The sequence below is a fragment of the Sordaria macrospora genome, chromosome 2, assembly GCF_033870435.1.
Source record: "Sordaria macrospora chromosome 2, complete sequence".
Lineage (NCBI taxonomy): Eukaryota > Fungi > Ascomycota > Sordariomycetes > Sordariales > Sordariaceae > Sordaria > Sordaria macrospora.
The window spans coordinates 6,181,056-6,203,062 of record NC_089372.1 but is presented as its reverse complement, the minus strand read 5'-3'; the positions used below and the strand labels follow the sequence as shown (position 1 = coordinate 6,203,062).

Genomic DNA, 22,007 nt, shown 5'->3' with positions numbered 1-22,007 from the left:
TCCCGAAGATCGAGGGAGAAGATCTCAAGAAAATTCCATGCTTGGAAGCCATAGAAACAACTGAGATCATAAGCCGATATCCACTTTGTTGTTTATCTCTTTCTTCTTCTCGAAGAACACAAGACACCAGAGGAAAGTCGATGAGGCCCAGCCAGCCTGTCGTCATTGTTTGCTCTCCACTATCTTCATTCTTTTCCTAACAGGCGAATATTTCCTTTCTCATCGACGGGCTTGTCATGGGCTTTGCGGTCCGTTGAAGGGGGGGCTTATCCGCAACCAGACTGGCGGGACGGAGTGATATGCCAGCGTCGTGTGCGCGCGGGTGCGTCCTGGCCTGGTGTTTGTGTCATTGTGTCCAAGTTCAAGAGGTTGGAGGAAAGAAAGTGGACAGCTGCTTGCCGGGTAGGGCTCTTTTGCTCCGTTGCTTCTGTTCCATTTTTGTTCAATCCGTCGATCGGGTAGAAAGAAATATGGGGTACGGATGGAGTAGTCAGGAAAAAAAACGGAAAAAAAACCGTTGGCATCACAAGGCCACAATGGAGGTTGACCGTCATGTGTCGACAGAAAAGGAAATTCCGTCCGATGGGCAAAGATCTTTGCGGTAGGTAAGCTGCCTCTAGATGTTACCCCTGGCGGAACGTGTTCCGGGCGCTGAAGTTGGCTATGATTTGTTCGCTTCTCAGCTTTCAGAAGAGTCCTTTTAGCGGACTGCACTGACAGCCTCAAGAATATTTCCTATCCGAGAAGACGAAAGAGGAAAGAAATCCCGATTGAAGACCAGACCGCGACGGAAAGAACAGGACCCTATCCGCGCCCAAAACGAGGCTTGTTTAGCTCTGTCTAGCGCCTCATCTAGCGTTACTATCAGCTAGCTTGTAGCTCCCTTTGCCCCGCCATGATGAACCTCGTGATAGCTTTTTGACGTCGCCTCAGCTCTGGAGCTCTTGAGGAAGACATGAACGACATCGGATTACCCGTTTCAGATAGTATAGAGGTAGCTTCTTTCTTGTCCTTCCCTGTTTTGAAATGCCAAATGAGTCTGGGGAAACACAGACCGCAACCCAAGGGACACGGAACTTGAAAGCCTCGACAAAAGCTCTTCCCCCATCCCTTCCCGTTTCTCTCAGACTCGCACAATGATACAAACTCGGAAAGGTCAACGGATACCAAAGTATCGCAAACCATGCAAGCAAGCGCAATTCTTCCGAAAGCATCACTGCAGTGACTGCGCCAGAACCAAAAAGGCCACAAAGCCAACAGGATGACTGATAACTTTCCGAAGCTTGTCCCTGGTGTGTTTCCCCGTTACCTGTCTGGCGCGTACTTGGTTACGTAGATGAGGGGGAATGACGGGAGATAGGCGTGATGGGTTTTGATGGGCATCGAGTTTGTCATTGTCATTGTGCATCGCATCGATTTGCACACGCATCAGAAAAAGGAAGAAGGGCAGTTCGGGCAGGGATACAGGCAGATGAGGCTTGCTTCCACTTCATGCTTCCTGCTCAACGGGTCGGGTACGACGCACATGAAGCATGAAAGCAGCCACGCACATCAAGGGGAGAGGCTTTCTCGCGGACAGCAACCTGGCGCCAAGCAGCGCGCCCGAATATTGTCGGGCCGGGTCTTGTGTGGTAGGAATCTCTCATAGGTCTGTTACACACAACGGCTTGAACGGCTTCAACGTGCTAGAGAGCGGGAAGCAGCACTTCCACCATCTGTATCGAGGCTGCCAGCCCGAGGCCAAGCGCCTAATTCCGGCTTCAAGGCTATCTGCATTTCCCTCATGCTGGATCTTCCCAATCCGATATTGAATCGACGACAGTCAACGAGAACAGCAGCATCCTGCTCGATTCGAAGCACGAGGCCGCATCCAGTCATGCGACGGAGCCATACCAGTCGCCCATGACAATGGAAGGCAGGACAGAGCTCACCATTCTCCCATAGTTTAGAGCGTACAGAAGGACGGAAGTGGCTACTGCCGAGTCGTTGCCGTGGAACTCGAGCAATATGTCAGGGCAGGATAAAGCCTGCAAGGCTTGCACATCACTGCGAGCAAAGGAATTTCTAGATTGTCTCTCATCAATCCTCGCAGACACCTCTCTCTGGTCCCCATCTCCCGCGCTCTAATAACCTGGCCTTGCGGTTTGCCCCTTGCTTCCGTCAGCACTCCTGTCCACCTGCGACTGCGTGGCCCTGGTAGGGAGATCACAACCAAGGGCGCACATGAACCCCGATCTCGCATGATACCCCTGGCTGGATAACCAGGGCGAAATCTGCAAGGTGCTTGCGATTGGAAACCCTTCTTTCAGCCCTGAATCTTCTTTGCTTCTTCGTGATCCTTCGTGATCGAATAAAAGACTGAGAGTTAGGGCTGTATCGAAAACGTGAACTTGAGGTTGTCACACAGAAGCCCTTCTCCACGAACTGCTGCTAACCTTGCATTGTGATGCTATTGTGCGACAGTGGCGGAAGATGGCTGACATGCGACATTAACCGGTTCATCGACCAGTTCGTCGAGATGGCATTTGTTCGTGGATGTATGAAAAGGCAATGTTCTTTTGGCGCACAAAGGCACTGATGAATACTTCGCGGTTCTTAGACCCGACCCGAATGCCCGCCTTGTTGACTAGGCTATACCTTGCTTGACCTTCACTCTGGCTCCAACCGTGTCCCTGCTCCTAGACCCTAACTTATGCCTGTGCTTATGGTTCATCTGATTCATCGTCTGATCCTCGTGGTTGCGAGATGTCGTCATAAGCCTTTCTGGATCGAATAATAGCATGCCTGAATCTGACCGATGTCGATTTGTCTGCTTTCCATCTTTGCAGCCACATGGGCTGATATAACAGCCTTCTCCAGCCGCTCAACACCACTCCGTGTTTCTTTCTCCAGCAGTGTTGTGTTCGTGAACAGCGGCACGCAGGCCTATTGATCCTGTTGGTAACCCATGTTGTTGTTCATGTTCAAGTTCGTTGCATACTGCGTTGTATCTGGCCACGGGGGTACCTGTGTCGGAGTCCACGTGGAAGCGGACCACCCCCAAGCCTTCATCATGTCTTCCTGCACCAACTTGGTGGGACGAGCATGATCTTTCTCCGTCTTCCGTAGGATATCAATCATGGCCTCCTGGTCCTTCCGCTGGGTGAAACTAGCACCGACTGCAACATGATTGGTTAGATTGGAGCATACGGAAAAGGGAATTGCTACAAGGCAGCCAAAGACCTACAAGCGGAAATAGCCATGCATGCTGTGAACATGCCTGGAGGGGTCCATTGATTTCCTAGACCAATACCACAGAGAGTTCGCACGATTCTTTGTATGTCGGCCTAAGCGCAGGGAGTCAGCCATCTTGTCACTGATCCAAAACCGCGGAGTCCAACCTACCTCAGCTTCCCCCTTAGCTAGACTGGACGAGTTACGGGTACCAGTCGCCGAGAACTTCAGCTTGAATCGAATCAAGTACGACTTGGCTAGAAGATGATGCTGTACCCCAATTACTGATTGCCATCAACTGTTAGCTCGGACATGATGACAGTAAGACGTCGACGTACCTTGACAACTCTGATGATACCATATCTGTGGGAAAGGAACATCGTTGGAAGCCTCGAATATGGGTGTATGGAAAGCAACGTGCTCCTTCTCCCAATACTCGTTTGATATCCATAGCTTATTCCATTCCTCCACATTGCGCACTCCTCCTTTGTCAAAGCAAAAGTTGAGGACGCGTGTGCAATGCACCACTGCATTGTTCGCAACACTGTGATAGTCCCTTCGTTCGAGTGACTGTTCGACCAGGATATGGTCTACGCTCAGTCCCACAGGTCGTTTGTTGATAACTGCTTTGTAGATGCCCTGGCGGAGGCCGACCCAGAATGACGCGATACTAAGGGAACTGGGACTTTCAAAGAACGATCCGGTGGATACAAACGCATGTATTCCCAGTAGATTAGCTTCCTGATCTGTCCCATTGTCCACAACTGGTATGCTGTCAGTACGTGTCTGCGGCAAGCAAGTGGAAGTTTTCCTACCATCAATTTCTTCGAGGACCCGCAAGATAATCGTAGCAGCAAACAGGTTTTCGTCGGCTCCAGACTCGTCGTATGCAGCAAGGACATCCCTGAGCTCGGTTAGGCATTCATCGTAGTACTCGCTGCTCCTCACCGGATCGAAAGAGCCAGTCAGTGTCTTGTGCCGAGCTGAGAAGGAGTAAATGGCCTTGAGAAGAAGCGGAAACTTTGCTGCGTTCTGGGGCACTTTGGTCGCAAATGACCTCAGCGGATCACATAAATCGAGCTGGAAGGTAAAAGATCAACAAGAAGTTCATGAAGCCAGTGACAAGGCTGCTCACCCAAGGTGCCAGATTCTGTACGTAATGCCGATATAGCTCAGCTTCCCCCTCATCTTTTATTGGGAATGCTGAGTTTTTTGAATAGTAAATTTGGTGATAGGACCCAGAGCGCGCAATGAAGCGGTCGGTGGGAGAATGCTCGCGTGCATGTCCTACTGAAGAGGAGACGGTTTCAGGTGGCTGAACCGATCCGCGAAGGGATAATGCCTCCGATGCTATCTCTGAAAGACGAGGGGATTCGGGCAAGGTCTGCTCCCGTGAAAGAAACTGTTGTGGATTCCCATGTCCATTTGGCGTTTCCGAGAGGAAAGGTTGACTGAACTCTCGCAGTAGCAACTGGTCGGAAAGGACGGGTGAATCTAGGTCGGGCTCTATCTCATCGAGGCCGCTATCCGGAGTAGCGGCCTCATAGATGACCTTCCTGGTCTCATCAACGAATTCCACTATATGTCCAATATTAGTAACACTGACTTGGTGTGAATGCACAAAGTGAAACAAAAAGGGGGATACTCACATCGTCTCTCGATCTTGACCCACTTTTGTGTCTTGCTGAACTTGGCTGCAGTGTGGTAATTGTTAGAGTTCTCTTATGGCGAGTAAAGTTGACGAATGGCCAATGGCTATGAACCCGAAGAAGTGCCTTGACTTCTGCGGTGAATCGTCACACTGGGATTAAAACCTGCAAAATGTGAGAAGGGAAGGCTAACTGTATTGAGGAGACTGTCGAATCTTGAGACCGCTCCGGCGGCACTCACGCCCTGTATTCTGACACCTGCCGCATGCGGGCGTTACTCGGTCGCCTAAAGGGCGAGAGGAAATAACTCGATGTCAGTGGTGATGTTCCCCAATGCAGGGTGCCCAAATGGGTGGCCAGCCCATGCTCACATTTCAGGTGCTGCTGGCGACAGTTTTCACTGCCCAAATCAATGTGTCAGTTATAGGATTCCATGGGTCTGGGTGAGAGGGAATCGACTCACCAACCAAATGTAGACAGGGGATTGGGGGAGATTCTTGATGATGGCATCTAATCTGCGAGCAAAGTTGTGACAAGATACATGGGCTGGGCGGGTTGGAGACTGAAAGTGTATATCACAATACGACCACTCAGATGGCGGCACAGTCAAATCGGGTCTTGGTAGCAGTGGCAGTGGCAGTTGGAGATTTGGAGTGTACGGTAGTGAATGGTAGCTGGCAATGTGGAGCAGCAGCGTCAGTTGGAGGATCCGGGAGATTGGGTTGTCTGGGTCGATCCGCGGCAGATTCGGCAGTTGTTCAAGCAAAAACCAAAGACCGGACATGGAGGGGAGCAGCTGTTTGGGCTACGACTCCGGACTTGGAGAGGATGAGGAGGGGAAGCAGGAGGCTGAAGAAGCGGATTCGGAAATGTTCAGTTTGTGCGGAGAAAGTGGTTGATAGAAGACGTGACGGCGGGCGTCGACAGGAAAAGCGGCCATGGGGGTTTAGTTAAGACGACTTGTGGTTTAGGCGAACATTACGACGGGGGGTACGGGCAAATGCAGCATCCAACCCAACGAAGTCGGTAGGTAAGGTTTGTGTGAAAAGGTACCGCACCGTTACAGCTACCTAGGGAATGATAATCAGGGCAAGATGGATGTGACGACTGACGACGACCGCGATCCGATGAGTGTTCAGTGACTACCTTAGGTAGTGAGTGAGGTGGACTTTTGAAAAAGTAAGACGAGTCGATGGTCTGCGATGTCATGACGGAAGGGCCGACGAAAGGGTGCCGGATCATTGTAAGAAGCAGCTGCCACAGTCTGTGACACTCTTGTGGTGGCCCAAGTACATAGCAGGCCAAGTTCCAGACAGGGCCGGAAGGACAGAGAGCAGCAACAGCCAGCCGCAAAGGGCCACACGCTCATCCGACGCCCGTGGCTGATGTCCGTCACCCGCGTGGTGAAAACATGGGACATATCGGCTGGAGGCCGTGAAGATATAGGAGGAAAGATGAGATGGCAAACAGTCGGAAACATTTGTTCAATCTCCGAGAATCCCGGGGAAAGGATCCATCGGAGCGGAGGACATCAGGAGAGTGGAAGTCAACTTAGTCAAGTGCAGATCCGGGGAAAGAAGCTTAAAGAGACGACGGCCGACTCGTCTTCTCCGCGGATCCCCACAATGTCTTATGCCTGGACATAGAAATGAGGAGTCGTGGTCGCCGACGTGGGATCGCGCAGGAGTTCGAGAAGCTGAAAGGCTGGGGATCCTGACGTGACACGAAAGAAGGGCAGTGGAACAGTAGCAACATGATGCAACCGGAGATGTTTGCTTCAACCAGCTGAAACGGTGCAAGTGGTGCAAAGTGTACGTATCGTGAACTCGACGATGGAAGAGGTGATGAGATGAAAAAGAAGGAAAGAAATGGAAATTTGCTTGGAGAATCGTGAGGGGCACCGCACCACTTTGGCGCTGCACAGGACTCTGAGTTGAGGAAGTCGTGTACCAGCCGGGCCTTTGTACCATGGTGAGGACAAGTTGTTAGCAAATTATGTAGCAGAGTGTGGATTTATCTAACAGGAATCCGCTCATCGGACACTTGGGGTACAAGCGCTCTTGTCACAGCAGACTTGCACAAGGTGGTCGGTGCGGGGTTTTTCACTGTGCAACGCTCAGGCCATCATGTGCGTCGCATGTCAACAGCCAATCAAACAAAGACTGCACAACTGGAGTTCATCACCAATTTTGAAAAGAACGATTGGGGGAAAAAGAAAAGAAAGGACGACTGTTTACCCCTGAGAGAAGGTATGATAAGAATTGGCCTCTGTCGTCATTCTATATTATTGGATCTTTAATCTTCTCTGTTTCCAAACCGATCATGTTTTTCTTTGATCTCTCTGAGCTTCCGTCATGATGCCTTTGTATTCTCTGATCATGTGGAAGACCCCCTCGGAAATAGGTGTTAACCGTTGCCCCTCACTCCTTCCCCAACATCATCATTCCTTCCCATCCAATGTGCCCTACAGACAATCACCATAATGGCTCCTTCCAGTTATCAGACCTCCGGTCATGTCATGGGACCTGACATGGTAGTCTTTTGAAGAAAGAGCTTTCGGTATAATGTAGCACCGATGTCCGAAAAGATGGCCTGGACGGTGAACCCCTCTGGCTCCCAAAAGAATCAACACGAACCTCGGCCGCCCGAGACTTTATGCACATCAAATTCCACTTTGGAACTTGTGCCAATGGCAAGCACCAAAGGAAAGGCCTGGATGGATGAATGGAACGGCACCGAACTGAACAATTCGACACTAGAACAACCGCTAGCCCCACCATCTCTCCACACCTCACCACTTCCTGGGACGAACGGCCTGTTGTCATTGGCTTTGTTTCCTCACAATGGAAGTTTCCCCTTCTGGGTTTTTGCTCACTGGGATCGGGATGTGGTGGTGGTGGCCGGTGGCCGGGAACCGCTGAAATCTGAAGAAAGGAAAGAACGGGTCCAAGGATCTCAAATCCAAAAAAACTACGATGGAGTCGCGCCGGTCTCTGGACTGCTCCCCGTGCTCCATCCGGTGTTCTTTCCCGCCTCCTAAATTCTAGCGTCCTGCGACCTGGACGGCCTTTCTCTCCTGGAATTCCTTCAACGGTCAACCATCTTCTCACTGCATCACGGCTGAGGTTGTGTGGTTCATCTTCACGCCCGTCTTTTCACACTTTGTCGGATCCCATTCATTTGGGCATTCTTCACCTCTACGGCTTTGCCACAACAACAACCGGTGTCCACTTCATCTGTTTACCCACATCAAAAAAGTCACGGTGAACATTTGACCGTCCGTCGGTGTGGTACTTTGAAACGAACATCCAGGCTGCGTAGCGACAGGCCGACAGCACTCCATAGGACAACACCAAAAAAGGGGGCAACGCAAATCCAAAGCCGCAAACATGGCTTCACCCGACCTTCGGGAGACAGCCAACACGGCATCCAACGACGACATTGTATTCAGCGATTCCAAGGGTCTCCAGCATAATGTCCTCCACAACTCGGAGGAGGTCCGACGCACCGCGACCACGGACCGGATCATTCAAAACGCCAAAACAGCAACAGACAAGGAGCAAAAGATGACGCTGTTGCAGGGCATAAAGCTGTACCCAAAGGCGATTGCGTGGAGCATGCTCATTTCAACGTGCATCGTCATGGAGGGTTACGATGTTTGTTTGATTAACAACTTCTGTGAGTCTCACTTTCGCATTCGACATGTGACGAAATCGCTTCACATGAAGAAGCTAGTGCTGACAAACACCCAGACGCCTTCCCCCAGTTTGCTCGCAAGTACGGCGAGGAGATATCGCCAGGCCACTGGGAGGTTCCCGCTCGCTGGCAGGCTGGCCTAAGTAACGTGAGTACTGATCAAAGTGCAGTGATCTGACACGTCTGTGCCGGTGCCACGCGCCTGAGCCGCTTCCCACGATCTCACTCCCAATCCCGCTGCATCGGGTCCGGGTCCGGTTCCCGCTTGCGAGAAAGTCCGTGGGGGAGGGCTTGCAGCATGAGCCGTGCGAGATGGACCTGAGTGCTTTTGAATGAAGGAAGAATGCTGACCAGTCTCATAGGGCGCCAATGTAGGAGAGCTGATCGGTCTTCTCATCAACGGATATGTATCAGAACGCTTTGGATACCGTTATACCGTCATCGGTTGCTTGATGCTCATTTGCGCGTGGACTTCGCTGTTTTTTACGGCGCAAAACGTCCAGACATTGTTGGCTGCTGAGATTCTTTGCGGTATCGTAAGTTTCGCCCTCTCATCTCCCAGTGCAAACCTTCGGCTAACGGTCTCCCAGCCATGGGGCGTCTTCCAAACCCTCACCATCACCTACGCCTCCGAAGTCTGCCCCGTTGCCATGCGCGGCTACCTCACCACCTACGTCAACTTCTGCTGGGGCTTAGGCCAGGAAATCGGCATCGGTGTCATCATGTCCATGCTCAAGCGCAACGATGAATGGGCCTACCGGATCCCCTACGCCCTCCAGTGGATGTGGCCCGTGCCTCTTGCTTTGGGAATCTTCTTCGCGCCCGAATCGCCTTGGTGGCTTGTCCGCAAGGGTCGTCTAGAGGAAGCCAAGAGGTCCCTCCTCCGTCTGACCAGCTTGAACCGCGAAACCGAATTCAATGCCGACGAGACCATCTCCATGATGGTGCATACCACGGCCCTAGAGGAGAAGACGACGCAGGGAGCGACCTACTGGGACTGCTTCAAGGGACATGATCTTCGGAGAACTGAGATTGTGTGCATGGTGTGGGCGATCCAGAACTTGAGTGGAAACTCGTTCTCGAATTACTCGACGTATTTCCTCAAGCAAGCCGGCTTGAGCGACGACGATGCCTATGGTTTTGCTCTCGGGCAGTACGCTATCAACATGGCGGGCGTGTTTGGCGCGTGGTTCTTGATGAGCCGTGGTATTGGACGGAGAGCGCTTTACCTGTATGGACTGTGCGGCCTTTTCTGCATGCTCTTTGTGCTGGGCTTCCTTGGTCTTGTCCCTGAGGCTCACAACAGGGAGGCTTCGATCGCGACGGGCAGTATCATGCTTGGCTGGGCATTGGTGTATCAGTTGACGGTCGGAACGGTCTGTTACTCACTTGTTAGTGAGATTTCGACAAGGAGACTGCAGATCAAGACCATTGCTCTTGGTCGTGTCCTTTAGTAAGTCCCTCATTCGCGGATGCCTCGCTAAGCTCCTCCATACTAACAATCCACAGCATCATCGTTGGCATCATCACTGCCGTCCTCACCCCTTACATGCTCAACCCCGGCGCCTGGAATTGGTCCAACTTTACCGGTTTCTTCTGGGCCGGCATCTGCTTCTTCTGCATCGTCTACGTCTACTTCCGTGTCCCCGAACCCACTGGCCGCACCTTCGCCGAGCTCGACCTCCTCTTCTCAAAGGGCATCAGTGCGCGCAAGTTTGCTGAAACCAAGGTGGACGTTTTCAGCGACGAGGCTGCTTCCCTTGGTAGCTCGGTGCTGCACAAGTACGAGAAGGGCATGGAAATGTCGAAGACTGACAGCAAGGCTAGTGGCCATGCGGTATAAAGGGGTGCCAGTCTGGAGGCCGTATAATGGATGCGGATACGGTCTCGGAATCGGGTGGAGACGTCGCTCCTTCAGGCCGTGGTTAAGCGGACCGATTTCTATCCCACTCGATGAGGCGGGAGAGGCAATGAGTCAATGATGTGGGAAGTAGCAGCATCTACGGGATGCGAGATCTAATAAGGAGGTTGATGGGGCGTCTTGGTTTATGACTATGCCACGTTGCTATACCCGAAAGTGCGGCAAACTTGGAAAGAATGAGCTGAGCCAGCGCGCTTACTGCACACGGCTACGACCGATGTTGTTACGTCCGAGATCCAAAGAAGCCAATCGGCCTTGGATTGGTGGCTACAGCAACGACCAGGTTTTTGGATACACTTTTCCAACTTGGGATACATACTAATCAAGGAATGAGTTTAAGGGAATGTGGGCGACGATGTTTTGGATTATATATATATGTAAGGCTGGGGTTATGATCTGGAAGAGGGTGACGAGGTATGCGGTTTATTTCATGCCATTATGAGCATCACGACTCTCATCAACTTGGGGAAAGGAAAAAGGGATGGCAGCTGCCATGTACACTAAGGATCACATACACTTTAAAAAGAGTAATCTATAAGTTTAATGTCTGCGAAGAAATCCATGACGGTCCATTATTGCCGTGAATTCTGTCCCGGAAATGCGATTGAAGGGGGAAACAAAGGACAAAATAAGTGGACGCGGGGAAAGGGTAGAGGTTGAAGGCACGATGATGTAATAACCAGTGGTCCCTTCTGCATTTCTGCGCGGGTAGGGCGCCCTTAACACTTTGTTTGACGCGATACTTCTGTCATTGCGACGGTTTGCAGTATAACGCACGTCATTTAGCATGCGCCCGAAGTACCTCACCCCGCCAAGCGGTTAAAATGGCGGACCCGGACCCTGATTCTGTTCAACGTTCAACTTCAACCCCGGATTTGTTACTCAGTCTTAACAGTCACAGGCAATTTGTGAAATTCGACCCATCGCATTTTGGAAACGAAATAAGAATCACGATCGGGGCACAACGGAGGACAATCCATCATCTGATTTATCACGATATCAGGGACGACAATCCAGGCCGCAACCCCTCACTTCTTTGCGCGAATACCCGGCCTTTGGGACTGCTCGTCTTAGACCGGCCGATAAGATCAACGGAGGGCAGCGTTTACAGTGGACGACGGGTCTTAGACTTGTTACTTGTTGTTAAGCACCGATCCCCAACCGGAGTTCTTGAAGGCCTCCCAACAACGACAAGGCGGGGGGGATTCATAGTAAAGAAGCGTTGAGTCAATCGACCAATTCCGCGAGATAAACGAAACGGATCTGCCTGGAATCCGCCGGTCTCCTGATTGCCCAACAACCCGATAGTTCATCCGACTTGTTAGTTTATTTGTCGATATCTTGTTCAGAACGTGATCGCGGCGCTGCATTTCTCTTGGCTTCCACATCCCACCAAACAAGCCCACCAAGACAGTGATCGCCGCCCCGCCCAAGAGCTGCCTAACCACCAAACAAAAGGCTCCAATCCATTCCAGGCTAATCCAGTGACCCCACTGTCTTCGATCATCTGGGGCAGAAAGTCACTCCACCCTCTCTCGTCGTTGTTGCTCTCGACACTTCTTTCCACCGACTGACGACTCGCTTTCCCAATCGAACAATCTCACCTTTTGCCAACAAAACAAAACGACTGCGCCGGCCACATATTCACCTTCGGTTAAAAATTTGCTCGACACTTTCTTGATCGCAGTTCATTGACGACTTGTTCGAGAACAACCAATATACACACAGCTTGTTTCCAAACATGTCAACCGCCATGGAAACGTCACCTACACACTCTCCGCCGCCTCCTACGGTCCCGCGGCCAAAGGGTATGTCCAGCCAGCCTCCAACTCGGCAACGCAGTCGCAAATCCCCCAGCTTTCTTCCACAACTACCCTACTGTCATCAGTATTTGAGTGCTAACAAATGCTTCATCTCCAGGTATCCTCAAGAACTCCTACCTTGGCTCTCCACCCGCGGGCCCTACTTCCCCCCTCGAAGCCCAGCATCGCCATGACGCTAGCCACCCCCCGCCACTCATCCACATGCCTTCCTCCGCAAAAGAGGCCAAGGAGATCACCATCATGAACACCCAGATCAACGCCGGTCAGCGCCGGTCATCATCCGTCGCCGGTTCGCGCCCCGGCATGAGCGGTTCCCGCCGCTCGACAACGCCCAGCCACCATGGCGACGAAGACTCCGGCGAACAAGGCCAGCGCCTCAAATGGGACGAGGCGAACCTCTATCTCACCGAGCAGGAGCGCTCCAGCACCATGAAGATCGACGAGCCCAAGACGCCCTACGCTAAGCACTACGACCCCTCCGAGGACCCATCGGACGACGACGAGGAAGTGCCCGAAGCCATCGACCATAACAAGATCGACATGGATCGCGTGGACGGCCTGTCGCCTCTTCCTAAGCAGAACAAGCGCAGACACGGCAACATCGACGACGAGATCCCCGGCCTGTCACTCGGCGAGCCCGAGGAGGCGGTACCCGAGGGTGGCTTCCCCTTTGGTCAGGGCGCTACTGCTCGTTCCGAAGACGGCGGCTCCCCTAAGCGTCCCAGAGCTGTGCATGTCAACAGCAACGGTAGCGGCCATGATCCCGATGATGAACTTGCTGGCATGAACGCTGAGGAGAGAGAGAAGCATCGAAAGTTTGAGGAGATGCGCAAGAAGCACTATGAGATGAAGAGTGTCGCGTCGCTACTTGGGCACCCTGAGGAGCTGGAGGATGAGGATGATGATGACGATGAGGAGACCCCCGTGGTGCCGGCTCTTCCCACAAGGTCGAATGGATCGTCGTAGGAGGGGGACCCAGAGGGCAGGAATCACAGGCACGTCTCGTTTATTGGGGCTTGAAGCATCGGGTTCTGATCTGATGATGAGCCGATGATTACGGTGATGTGAGTCCTAGCTGCCAAGAAGATGGACATGGGGGCTACGAGGCTGCGACGGCATGCATTGCGAAAATTACAATGTTGGAGGAAGACCGCCATATAGTTACAGGTGCAGATGCGCCTGGGCAAGAGAAGGACGCGAACGGCCGGAGGTTCACGTTCGCATCCGGGATGGTTTATGTATATGGTTTGATGACTGGACGGTCCCTACTTTGTCTTCTTCTACGGCTTGCTCTTATTGAAGGAGGGAAAGGGTTGGTGATGGATGGTATGGTATACCTGGTATCAGTCGGCGTGTTGCAGCCGATCTGGTTTGGCGTCACTGTCAGCATTTCGAATTCCATGATAGCGAAGCATCAATGTTGTTTCTTTTTTTCTGCTTTCTGTTCTATGAATAATGAAGGGTTTCATGTGTTACGGACCCCCAATTTTGCAGTCATCAAGACACAGCCCCAAGAATAAGAATGCACACGCAGCCTCTTACCATTTTTCTCTTTCTGTTCTTTAGTCTCAGCTCCTCTTCGCTTCCCGGGACGGGTGTCGCTAGGGACAACATTATGGCTGACACATGCTGATGGCATTCGAGTCTCGTGTTACATAGATGTTAATCCCATGAAATCCATCATCCAAAAGATCTTTGTCTAGATTTTCATCGTGATAGCATGTACTTTTAACGCCAAATGCCGAGCAATGGAACGCTCGTCCTACTCTTATGTTTGTCTGTCGATGTCTCCACTTCCCCTGTCTTCCGCAGACTGAGCGGGAAGACAGCTCAGAGCAACCCCTGCCTGGCCAATTCAATCTTCCTCGCCGCCTCGCCAGCCTTGAATCCTCCCCTCGAGACACAAACCCTCTGACCCTCAGCAAGTTCAACCTTGTCTTCGTGCGACGGCCACGGGCAAGGACAGTGGTGGGGGTAGTGGACGCAAGCTGTTGATGTTATTCCCGTCAGCCCTTATCCCATTCAACTTTCCTTCCAAAATCCAAACCCCTCCCATCATCCTCAACCCAACCGAGCCAAAACCACAGGGTAGGGAAAAGAAGACATACCCAAAGTATCAGGACACAAATATTTGTCGCAATGCGCCCTTTGGTAATTCGCCTGGTAAATCGACGGATCGCTGGGTACGTTCGGATGTTGTTGTTGGCCGTGGCCCTGATGTTGTTGCTGGTGTTGATGTCCGTGTCCGCCGTGACCACCGCCTCCAAACATTTGGTCGAAGAAGGAGCCGAATTGAGCGGCTATGGGGGAGGCTAGGAAGAGCAGGGAGAGGAGGAGGGTTAGGGTGCGCATTTTGGTGGTCGTATCCGTGGCAATTCGTTGGGTTGAAATGGCGGGAATGGGAAGGACTAGTGCCCAAGTGTCGTGGTGTGGTGTTGTCGTGAAGTCGTGGACGGTGGTTTGCGACGACGGTGTCGGCAAGCTGTCAATTACACGGCTGCTGATGACAATGGCGACAGGGCAGCAATGCGACGATGGAAACAGTGCTGTGGTCGCTGGAAGCTCTGGGCGACGGGCGTCCAGTGTCCACTGCAGGGGCCTTGCTGGCCAGTTTGTCCAAATCGTCAGTGACGGCCCGCATGCGCATTCCCTTATCGGTATCTTATCTTATCGAATCTCTTTGACCGTCGGGTGCTGGGCATCTAAGTCAGCCTATGCGGTTAAAGAAGAAATGACTAAGCAGAAAGCTTCCCCGGGCTGGTCAGTGCGCCAGCTGCCCTGGTGCGACCTTCAACTTTTGAGTGGGGCATTTTCTCGGTCGCACGCTTCGCAGACCTGGACGACGGCACGGCTTGTGGACTGGGACCCGCCCGATTTTTGAGTTTGGTTTTCGCTTCCACTCCCGCGCGTCGTGCGGACATTGGCAACCCTTCCTCCGTCCGCTCCGCCCGCAGGTCCCCTCCCTCCCCTCCTCCCTCGGTCCCTCCGTCCTCCGACCGCACCCACACCCCGACCACCCACACGCCGCCCCGGTCGATCCCCCTCCGTGTGTGGTGTCTTCGATTTTCTAATCCCGGGACGAACAATTGGACTGGACGACGACAACGACGACGACGACTGCCTCGGACCGAAGACGACGACGACGACGAGTAGTTCATACACACAACAACAACAAACACAATGCATCTTGCACAGCTGCGGCAGCCTTTGACGAGGGCTGCTGCCAACAGCTGCCACTCCGTCTGCCGGTTACCCACCACCCACTCCTCCGTCTCCGCGACAGCCCTTCTCTCCGAGCAGTTTGCCCACCTCCGCATCGGCCCAACAAGTAGCAATGTCGCCGTCGAGGGTCGCCGTTATGCCAGTGTCAAGGCCCAGGGTGCTTACAAGCTGACGGCCAAGAAGACGATTCCCAAGAAGCTCGGCGCAAAGAAGACGGGTGGTATGTTTTGTCATGAACAAGGCTTGCGCGCATTGAGTATTGCGCATCACCGCTGACCTTACAGAAAAGACCAGTACGTAATCCCCGGCAACATCATCTACAAGCAGCGCGGTACACTATGGCACCCCGGCGAGAACACCATCATGGGCCGTGACCACACCATCCACGCCGCCGTCGCCGGCTACGTCAAGTACTACCGTGACCCCGCGCGCCACCCGGACCGTCAGTACATCGGCGTCGTCTTCAACCGCAACGACAAGCTCCCCTACCGCCAGGACGCCCCGCGTAAGCGCAAGCTTGGTCTGGTCGCCGTGCCCCGCAAGGTCGAAGATGTCGAGAAGCCCACCATGTCTGCCTCCGGCCTGCCCCTCTGGGTTACCCGCACCGAGAGCATCGAGATCCCCCCACCAGCAGCCCCCGCCGCCGCCGCCGCTACCGCCGGGAAGGCAGTCAAGGGCAAGGGCGCCCGCGTAACAGCCTCCGGCGCCGCTGCCGTCCCCGCCTCCAGCAGCACCATCTCCGCCACCTCGAACAACGGGGGTAACTCGGTCATCGCCGAACTCATCAAGGAGAAGCTCGCCGCCCGCGCCGAGTACAACGCCCGACAATCGGCCCTGCGCAAGCTGCAGCAGCAAAAGATGCTCGCCCGCCGCGGCACCCGCGTTCTCAGGTTGATGAACAACTACAGCTACCGCGAGACCAACTGGGAGATTGGTCGTCTGATCGGCGACCCCGGCTCCGTGCCTGGTACTGAGAAGATCGGCAGCAGGAAGGCCAAGTTCCGCGCGCGCAGGAGGAGAAGAAACACCTTCTTGCTCGGCATCAAGGAGCGCAAGCTGGCCAAGGCCGACAGGCGCGAGGAGTACAGGAGACGTGTGCGCGAGAAGAGGGAGCAGCGGTTGGTGCAAAGGAAGGAGTTTTTGGCCAAGCAGAGTCAGGCCAAGAAGGCTAGGGAGACTAAGGAGGGTGGTGCTGCTCCTAAGGCTGAGGATAAGAAGGAGATGAAGGCTGAGAAGCCTGCTGCCCCCAAGGTTGAGGCTGCCCCTAAGAAGGTCGAGGAGAAGAAGGTTGAGAAGCCCAAGGCTCCTGAGGCCAAGAAGGAGAGCAAGCCTGCTGCCGCTGCTGAGAAGCCCAAGGCTGAGGAGAAGAAGAAGGACTCCAAGACCACCGACAAGAAGGAGTAAGGGATAGGAAGGAAAGGGAGGATTTGTTAGAATACGAAAGGTGATGTACCACCATGTGTTATTATTATACTAAGATCTTTTGTCTTTTCTGCCGTGTGGAATGTTCCCCCATCTTCGTCCACTTTTCCTCTTTTCACGTTGCAAGAGAACTCTGGGGGTCAGGTGTGTTCACAAATATCTCCTGAATTAGACCTTGGTGTCCGACACGTTGAACGACGGATGAATGTGGATGGAGGTGGGACTAGGTATGGCGTGTGATGGACATGGCATGAAGACGGAAGATGCTATATTAGCCCGATGGGTATGAAAGCTGCAAAAAACAGCTGGCATAATTTGAGGTTGGATTGCAATTTGTCAAGTGCTTGGATTGCTGAGAAGAAAGTTCTCTCGTTCCGCCAAGTGGTGGTTTGACCGGAACAAGAACGAAATCGGCTGCAAGTGCACGACTCAAAGGCCAGAACATGTCTCGTCGGCAACTCCGTTTGTTGCGATGTTCAAAGTTTTGTCCGCTGGCTACGCGACACGAGTACTGTCCTTCATCAGGAGCGTTTGTTTGCTTGGGAGGGAAAGACCTTGCCGACACTTGGTTATAAAAGGCTCGACCGGCTGTTTTGCTGCCTTTTATTCTCTTCCTGCTTGCTTTTCTGTGTTTTCTTAAAGCGTGTGAAAGATGTGGTGGTCAATCAATTGTTGGGTACGTTTCCTGGGGTTGCTTTGTCATAACTCAGTTGCGAGATCGGCCGATTCCTTTATCGGGGAAGACAGGTCCTTCGGGAGGCCATGGCGACACTCGATGCTGATATGCCCAGGTGGCCATCTGCCTTCTTTCGCTCCCTTTCTTCGCGTCTATCATCTGCTTCCTTGTTATGTTGCTCCGTTATGTTTAACGTCACTGTCGCCCACAGCAGCGGAACTCTGGCGTTCTATGACCGAAAAGCAGCCCTTGCTGTTTTCTCCGGGTCATCAACTCAAGACGCTCTACTTCATCTTTGACGCTCTCTCGTCGAAAACCACAAGATTATGGCGGCTCATGTCGGTTTCGACAATTTCCCCCACACCCGCAGCTTCATAATGACGATTGTCAGCATCCCAGGCGAGAACGAGATCTTCCATGCCTTTCATCCCATTCCCATGGGCTGGGAAACCCTAATGCCCACCGACACGGCCATCTCCAGCCACAGCTAGTTCGCGGTGGGATGCTTTCATCCCAAGTGAACGATTTCACATCCCGCCTTCCGGTGCAAAAATGCACACAACTATTTTTTCTCCCGGTGTTGTCGCAAGTGCTCTCTCCTTCTTTTCCTTCCTCGGTCAACAACACAACACCGTACAACCGTCAATTGCACCATTGGAGCACCCAATTGCTCATTCCTGGCTACGTTGCCCCTAATTCGCCTTTTTCTATCGCCATTTTCACACCTAAACATCGACCATGCCCCGTCGTCGGCGCGAGCGCGAGTCCTCATCCGAGTCTGACTCTTCCGCATCGGAATACGGCGGCCCGTCGCAGGAGCCCTGGCTCATCAGTCAGCAAGAGCGAGGTGGCTACAAGACCTTGAGGTCGGAGATGCGTCGTTACGATGAGTGGTGCGGTTTGGACAGCAAGTCATTCTCATATCCTTCGTACCATCACATCGTTACTAACATTAATCACACATAGAGCACGGCGAGACGGTCAGGTACCCTGGCAACGGAGGCCTTTTTCCGGAGGGCTACCAGCCCAATTGGCAACAGGCAAAACCATTTAGATGCCCGATAATGGGTTGTCGCATAGCATGCGAACATCTACATCAAGTGGGCAGCCACTTTCGGGTATGTGCTCTATTCCCCATACCCATTTAACGCCCATGGCTCGGGTTCACCAGTCCAAAGAGAGGTCTAACAAGTCATTTCAGGCGAAGCATCGAAAAGCCCTCCTGTTCGACCAACGGAATGGGACCTTCACCGTCTTTGACAAGAAGAGAGTTCCCACGGACAAGGAGTACCGCGATCGACGGCGCAAGTGGGCGGCCGTTGTCGTCAAGCGTGCGCCTCAGCCTGGATGGCAAGCGGTGCAGCAAGCTCAGCAAGTTCAGCAAGTCCCGGTCCAACAAGCTGCGCCCGCTCATGTCGTCCAGCCCCCAGCTGCACTAGCTCCCTTGCCTGCCGGTCAACCTGCACACCAGCCGAATTCCGCGCTTCAGCCTGCCGCTGCACCCGCCGCTCAAGTCGGCTATGTTTCCCCGCGCCGCCGCGGTCCGCGTCCACCCCTGGCAGCCCGCCGAGCCGGTCGTCAAGCTTCCGCTCCAGCGATTGTGCAGCCGTTCCCACAGCTTCCTCTCCCTGGTGCTCCGGTCAGAGACGCCGCATCCTCGCCAATCCGCCGCCCGCAACCTCCTCCTCTTCCTCTTCGCGAGCTTCCGGCCGCAGCAGGCAACAACCGTGGCAATAACGGCAACCAACGGAATAACGGCGGCACCAACATCGGGAACAACAGTAATAGGGCCTCGGACTTTACCAAGCCGCATAACCCATCAATTTGGGATTACATAAACACCTTCACCCCGGAAAAACTGCCTCTCCCGCTCGACAGCGCTCTGATGACACTCCTCTCTCGACCGCGCGTCAGTGCCCTTCCCAAGTGTTGGAAGCACCGACTCCGCACCGACTCCGCATTCTCACCCTCTCCCTCGCCTACTCCCTCTCCCCCACCGCCCATTCCCTCGTTTTACCCGCCTTCAAATATCACGCGATCTGGCCTTGCGGAAGCTGGAGCTTTAAATGCCATCAATGCCATCAATACCAACAACAACAACAACGACAACAACAACAACGAGAACAATGAGAACAACCAGCCCGACTCGTCAGGCCCCCTGTCCCTGAAAGACCTAAGCTCTCTAGCCGCCTACCTCTCCCGCCGCGAATCGACGACACCCTGTGGCTCGCCGCACTGTCTGGTGGGAAAACTCCCTCGTGTCAGGTTTAATGAGGTTAACAAGGCGTTCAACCTGGGAAGCACAACCATTCATCGAGAGATGGCGTTTCCCAAGTGCAAGGCTATCAGAGTGGAGGACTTGACAGGGGATAGTGAGGCCGCGAGGGCGATGAGGGAGCGGTTTGGCCAGTTTGCAGGTTGCGTTAATGCGTATTGGGCCCATGGGGAGGAGGTGATGGTGGGAGAGGTTTTGATGGAGGATGCTTGATGTTGTTGTTTGGTTGTGTTGTTGTTTTCATTGTGGTGAGGCTGCATGGGCGAATGTTGTGCGAGCATGCTGCGAAAAAAGAAACCTGGAAGTGGATAGAAAAGTTGAGAATATGGGAGAAAGAGAAGGACAAACCGGGCACTTGTGCAATGGACGGAGCAAAGCTGCTATGAGAAGGGAAAAGTGGATGTTGAAGTCAACCAAAATGGTCGAGTGGAGGTTAGGGTTCTTTCTGTTTCTTGCTCTTTGTTTTCCTGTTTAACGAGATACCCTTTTGCATTTCCGGCGTCTGGTCTCGATTCCTTGTCTTTTCGGAAGCCTAGTGGCATATTACCACCGCGAGAGGATCTCTTTGAATCGTGTTTAGTTCACATGATGCTTGCAACCTTATTTTCTGTTCCATTTTTGTTTTCGCTGACACTCCCTGAGGCGAATATCTCGGCTTACCTGCTCGAAATGTGAGCTGCCCTTCGCCTTGCCGGATCTTGCACTCTCGCTCTTTGCATCAAGGAGCTTGCGAAGGGAAACGGGCAAGTCAGGGTGTGGAACGTAATGCCATGAACCGGAGAGGCATCTTCGCCGCTTCGGCAAGAAAAAATCTAATCCGCATGGCTCCATGACAGCTGAGTGACCATGGAAAGGATCTTTCACCGTCGTTAACAGGGTTGTCTCCAAGGGAGTTCCGACTGGTGCGATAAAGGGAGCATCAAGTCGATCTTAAGCATGGATGGCAATGACGGAAACACTGGGTTACAACTTTGGTAAGCATCCTCACAAAGTCGGCTTTCTATCTTGCCGAACTTGCACACATCTTGCAATTTTGAGCGTTGAAAGAAGTCTTCTGTCACGGAGCTCCTTGCCAGCAGATTGTCCCATCAGTTTCGTTGAAAGCACATCTGAAATTTCCTTCGCATATATGCCTATTTCTGCCGGTTCGTATCATTCTTAATCACTTGCACATCGAATACGAGTTCCGAGTCCCTTCCATTCACTCGTCCTCAGATTGCATCATCCCGAATTGCAATTCCGGTGATGACCCACCCGTTCTCAACTTGCCAGCCCGTGCCGGCCGTCAGGGCAGTACTTCTCTCACCTCAGGGGAAGTCAGCGAAACTTTGGAACATCGAACATCTCTTTTCCCTGTGAAAGTCGTCACCTTCAGTTTTCTTGCGGTCCAGACCCAAGCCGCAAGTCCCGCCACCCGCTTCTCCCTACGATTCCAAGCGCGACCTAACCTGCATCATTGCTTCCCTCCTTCGCTAATTCCCAACCATTGCTTCCGCCACCTATTGCGGTTTGCATTCCTCTTGCTGGTTTCGGCATTTCGACAATGCCTCCTCTCGATAAAAGCAGAAAGCGCCCAGGCGAGGGAGGGCAAGAAGATGTTCGACCCCACAAAAGGAGATCGCAGGGCGCAGCTGCTGCGTCTTCAAATATAGCCTCTGGCGAAGAATCTTACACTCGAGCGCTGGACAGTCTCGCGGATGGATCGAGGAGATATAGTGAATTCAAAGGTGACATAGGTAATAAATGGCTTCCTTGCTTTTCTGGTACACGTTTTCTGCCAAGCGGCTCGCTCACACCAAGAACACAGGAAATGGCTTCATTAGCACATTATCCGGAGGCGGCGCCCTCTTCCCGACAAATTACAAGCTCGACATCAAATATCCCTCTCCGTGGGTCTGTCCAGTCTACAGCTGTCTGACACGTTTCGACCAGTGTAGTAACCTTGGACGTCACTTCTCGGTAAGTACTGCTCCCATCTTCTCTTCTTGGGTTGCGCCCTGCGCTGGCTGCTTTGGGACCTTGTCGTCATCGTCATCGTTACTGTTACCTTCCATTGGTGACCCTCGTCCGCTAATCAGTGTCCCTTACAGAAAGCTCATCGGGGTGCGAA

At 53.0% G+C, this 22,007-nt stretch overlaps 6 protein-coding genes across 6 annotated transcripts; 4 read left to right on the top strand and 2 right to left on the bottom strand.

Annotated features, from left to right (window-relative positions):
- Positions 1-715: 715 nt before the first annotated feature.
- On the bottom strand, positions 716-6,326 carry SMAC4_07954 (uncharacterized protein). The gene is made up of 10 exons (XM_066090717.1): positions 5,326-6,326; positions 5,234-5,262; positions 5,056-5,148; positions 4,863-4,907; positions 4,349-4,791; positions 4,029-4,293; positions 3,552-3,977; positions 3,385-3,497; positions 3,227-3,326; positions 716-3,158 (listed from the first exon to the last, which is right to left on the bottom strand). Exons 1-10 carry the CDS (start codon positions 5,370-5,372, stop codon positions 2,926-2,928), a joined length of 1,794 nt encoding a protein of 597 aa, XP_065946319.1. The 5' UTR covers positions 5,373-6,326; the 3' UTR covers positions 716-2,925.
- A 1,511-nt stretch (positions 6,327-7,837) lies between these two features.
- On the top strand, positions 7,838-11,047 carry SMAC4_07953 (uncharacterized protein). The gene is made up of 5 exons (XM_003346257.2): positions 7,838-8,540; positions 8,615-8,706; positions 8,921-9,094; positions 9,149-10,011; positions 10,068-11,047. Exons 1-5 carry the CDS (start codon positions 8,252-8,254, stop codon positions 10,399-10,401), a joined length of 1,752 nt encoding a protein of 583 aa, XP_003346305.1. The 5' UTR covers positions 7,838-8,251; the 3' UTR covers positions 10,402-11,047.
- Positions 11,048-12,171: 1,124 nt separating this feature from the next.
- On the top strand, positions 12,172-13,874 carry SMAC4_07952 (uncharacterized protein). Its single transcript, XM_003346256.2, has 2 exons — positions 12,172-12,287; positions 12,400-13,874. Exons 1-2 carry the CDS (start codon positions 12,221-12,223, stop codon positions 13,266-13,268), a joined length of 936 nt encoding a protein of 311 aa, XP_003346304.1. The 5' UTR covers positions 12,172-12,220; the 3' UTR covers positions 13,269-13,874.
- Positions 13,875-13,955: 81 nt separating this feature from the next.
- On the bottom strand, positions 13,956-14,754 carry SMAC4_07951 (uncharacterized protein). Its single transcript, XM_003346255.2, has 2 exons — positions 14,411-14,754; positions 13,956-14,290 (listed from the first exon to the last, which is right to left on the bottom strand). The coding sequence occupies exons 1-2, from the start codon at positions 14,652-14,654 to the stop codon at positions 14,133-14,135; spliced, it is 402 nt and encodes a 133-aa protein (XP_003346303.1). The 5' UTR covers positions 14,655-14,754; the 3' UTR covers positions 13,956-14,132.
- Positions 14,755-15,153: 399 nt separating this feature from the next.
- SMAC4_07950 (mitochondrial 54S ribosomal bL27m domain-containing protein) lies at positions 15,154-17,021 on the top strand. Its single transcript, XM_024655916.2, has 2 exons — positions 15,154-15,744; positions 15,814-17,021. Exons 1-2 carry the CDS (start codon positions 15,483-15,485, stop codon positions 16,926-16,928), a joined length of 1,377 nt encoding a protein of 458 aa, XP_024511722.1. The 5' UTR covers positions 15,154-15,482; the 3' UTR covers positions 16,929-17,021.
- A 1,339-nt stretch (positions 17,022-18,360) lies between these two features.
- Positions 18,361-20,110, top strand: SMAC4_13352 (uncharacterized protein; the record flags this gene model as incomplete). The annotated part of the gene is made up of 3 exons (XM_066091387.1): positions 18,361-18,529; positions 18,589-18,740; positions 18,824-20,110. The coding sequence occupies 3 exons, from the start codon at positions 18,361-18,363 to the stop codon at positions 20,108-20,110; spliced, it is 1,608 nt and encodes a 535-aa protein (XP_065946318.1).
- Positions 20,111-22,007: the final 1,897 nt, after the last annotated feature.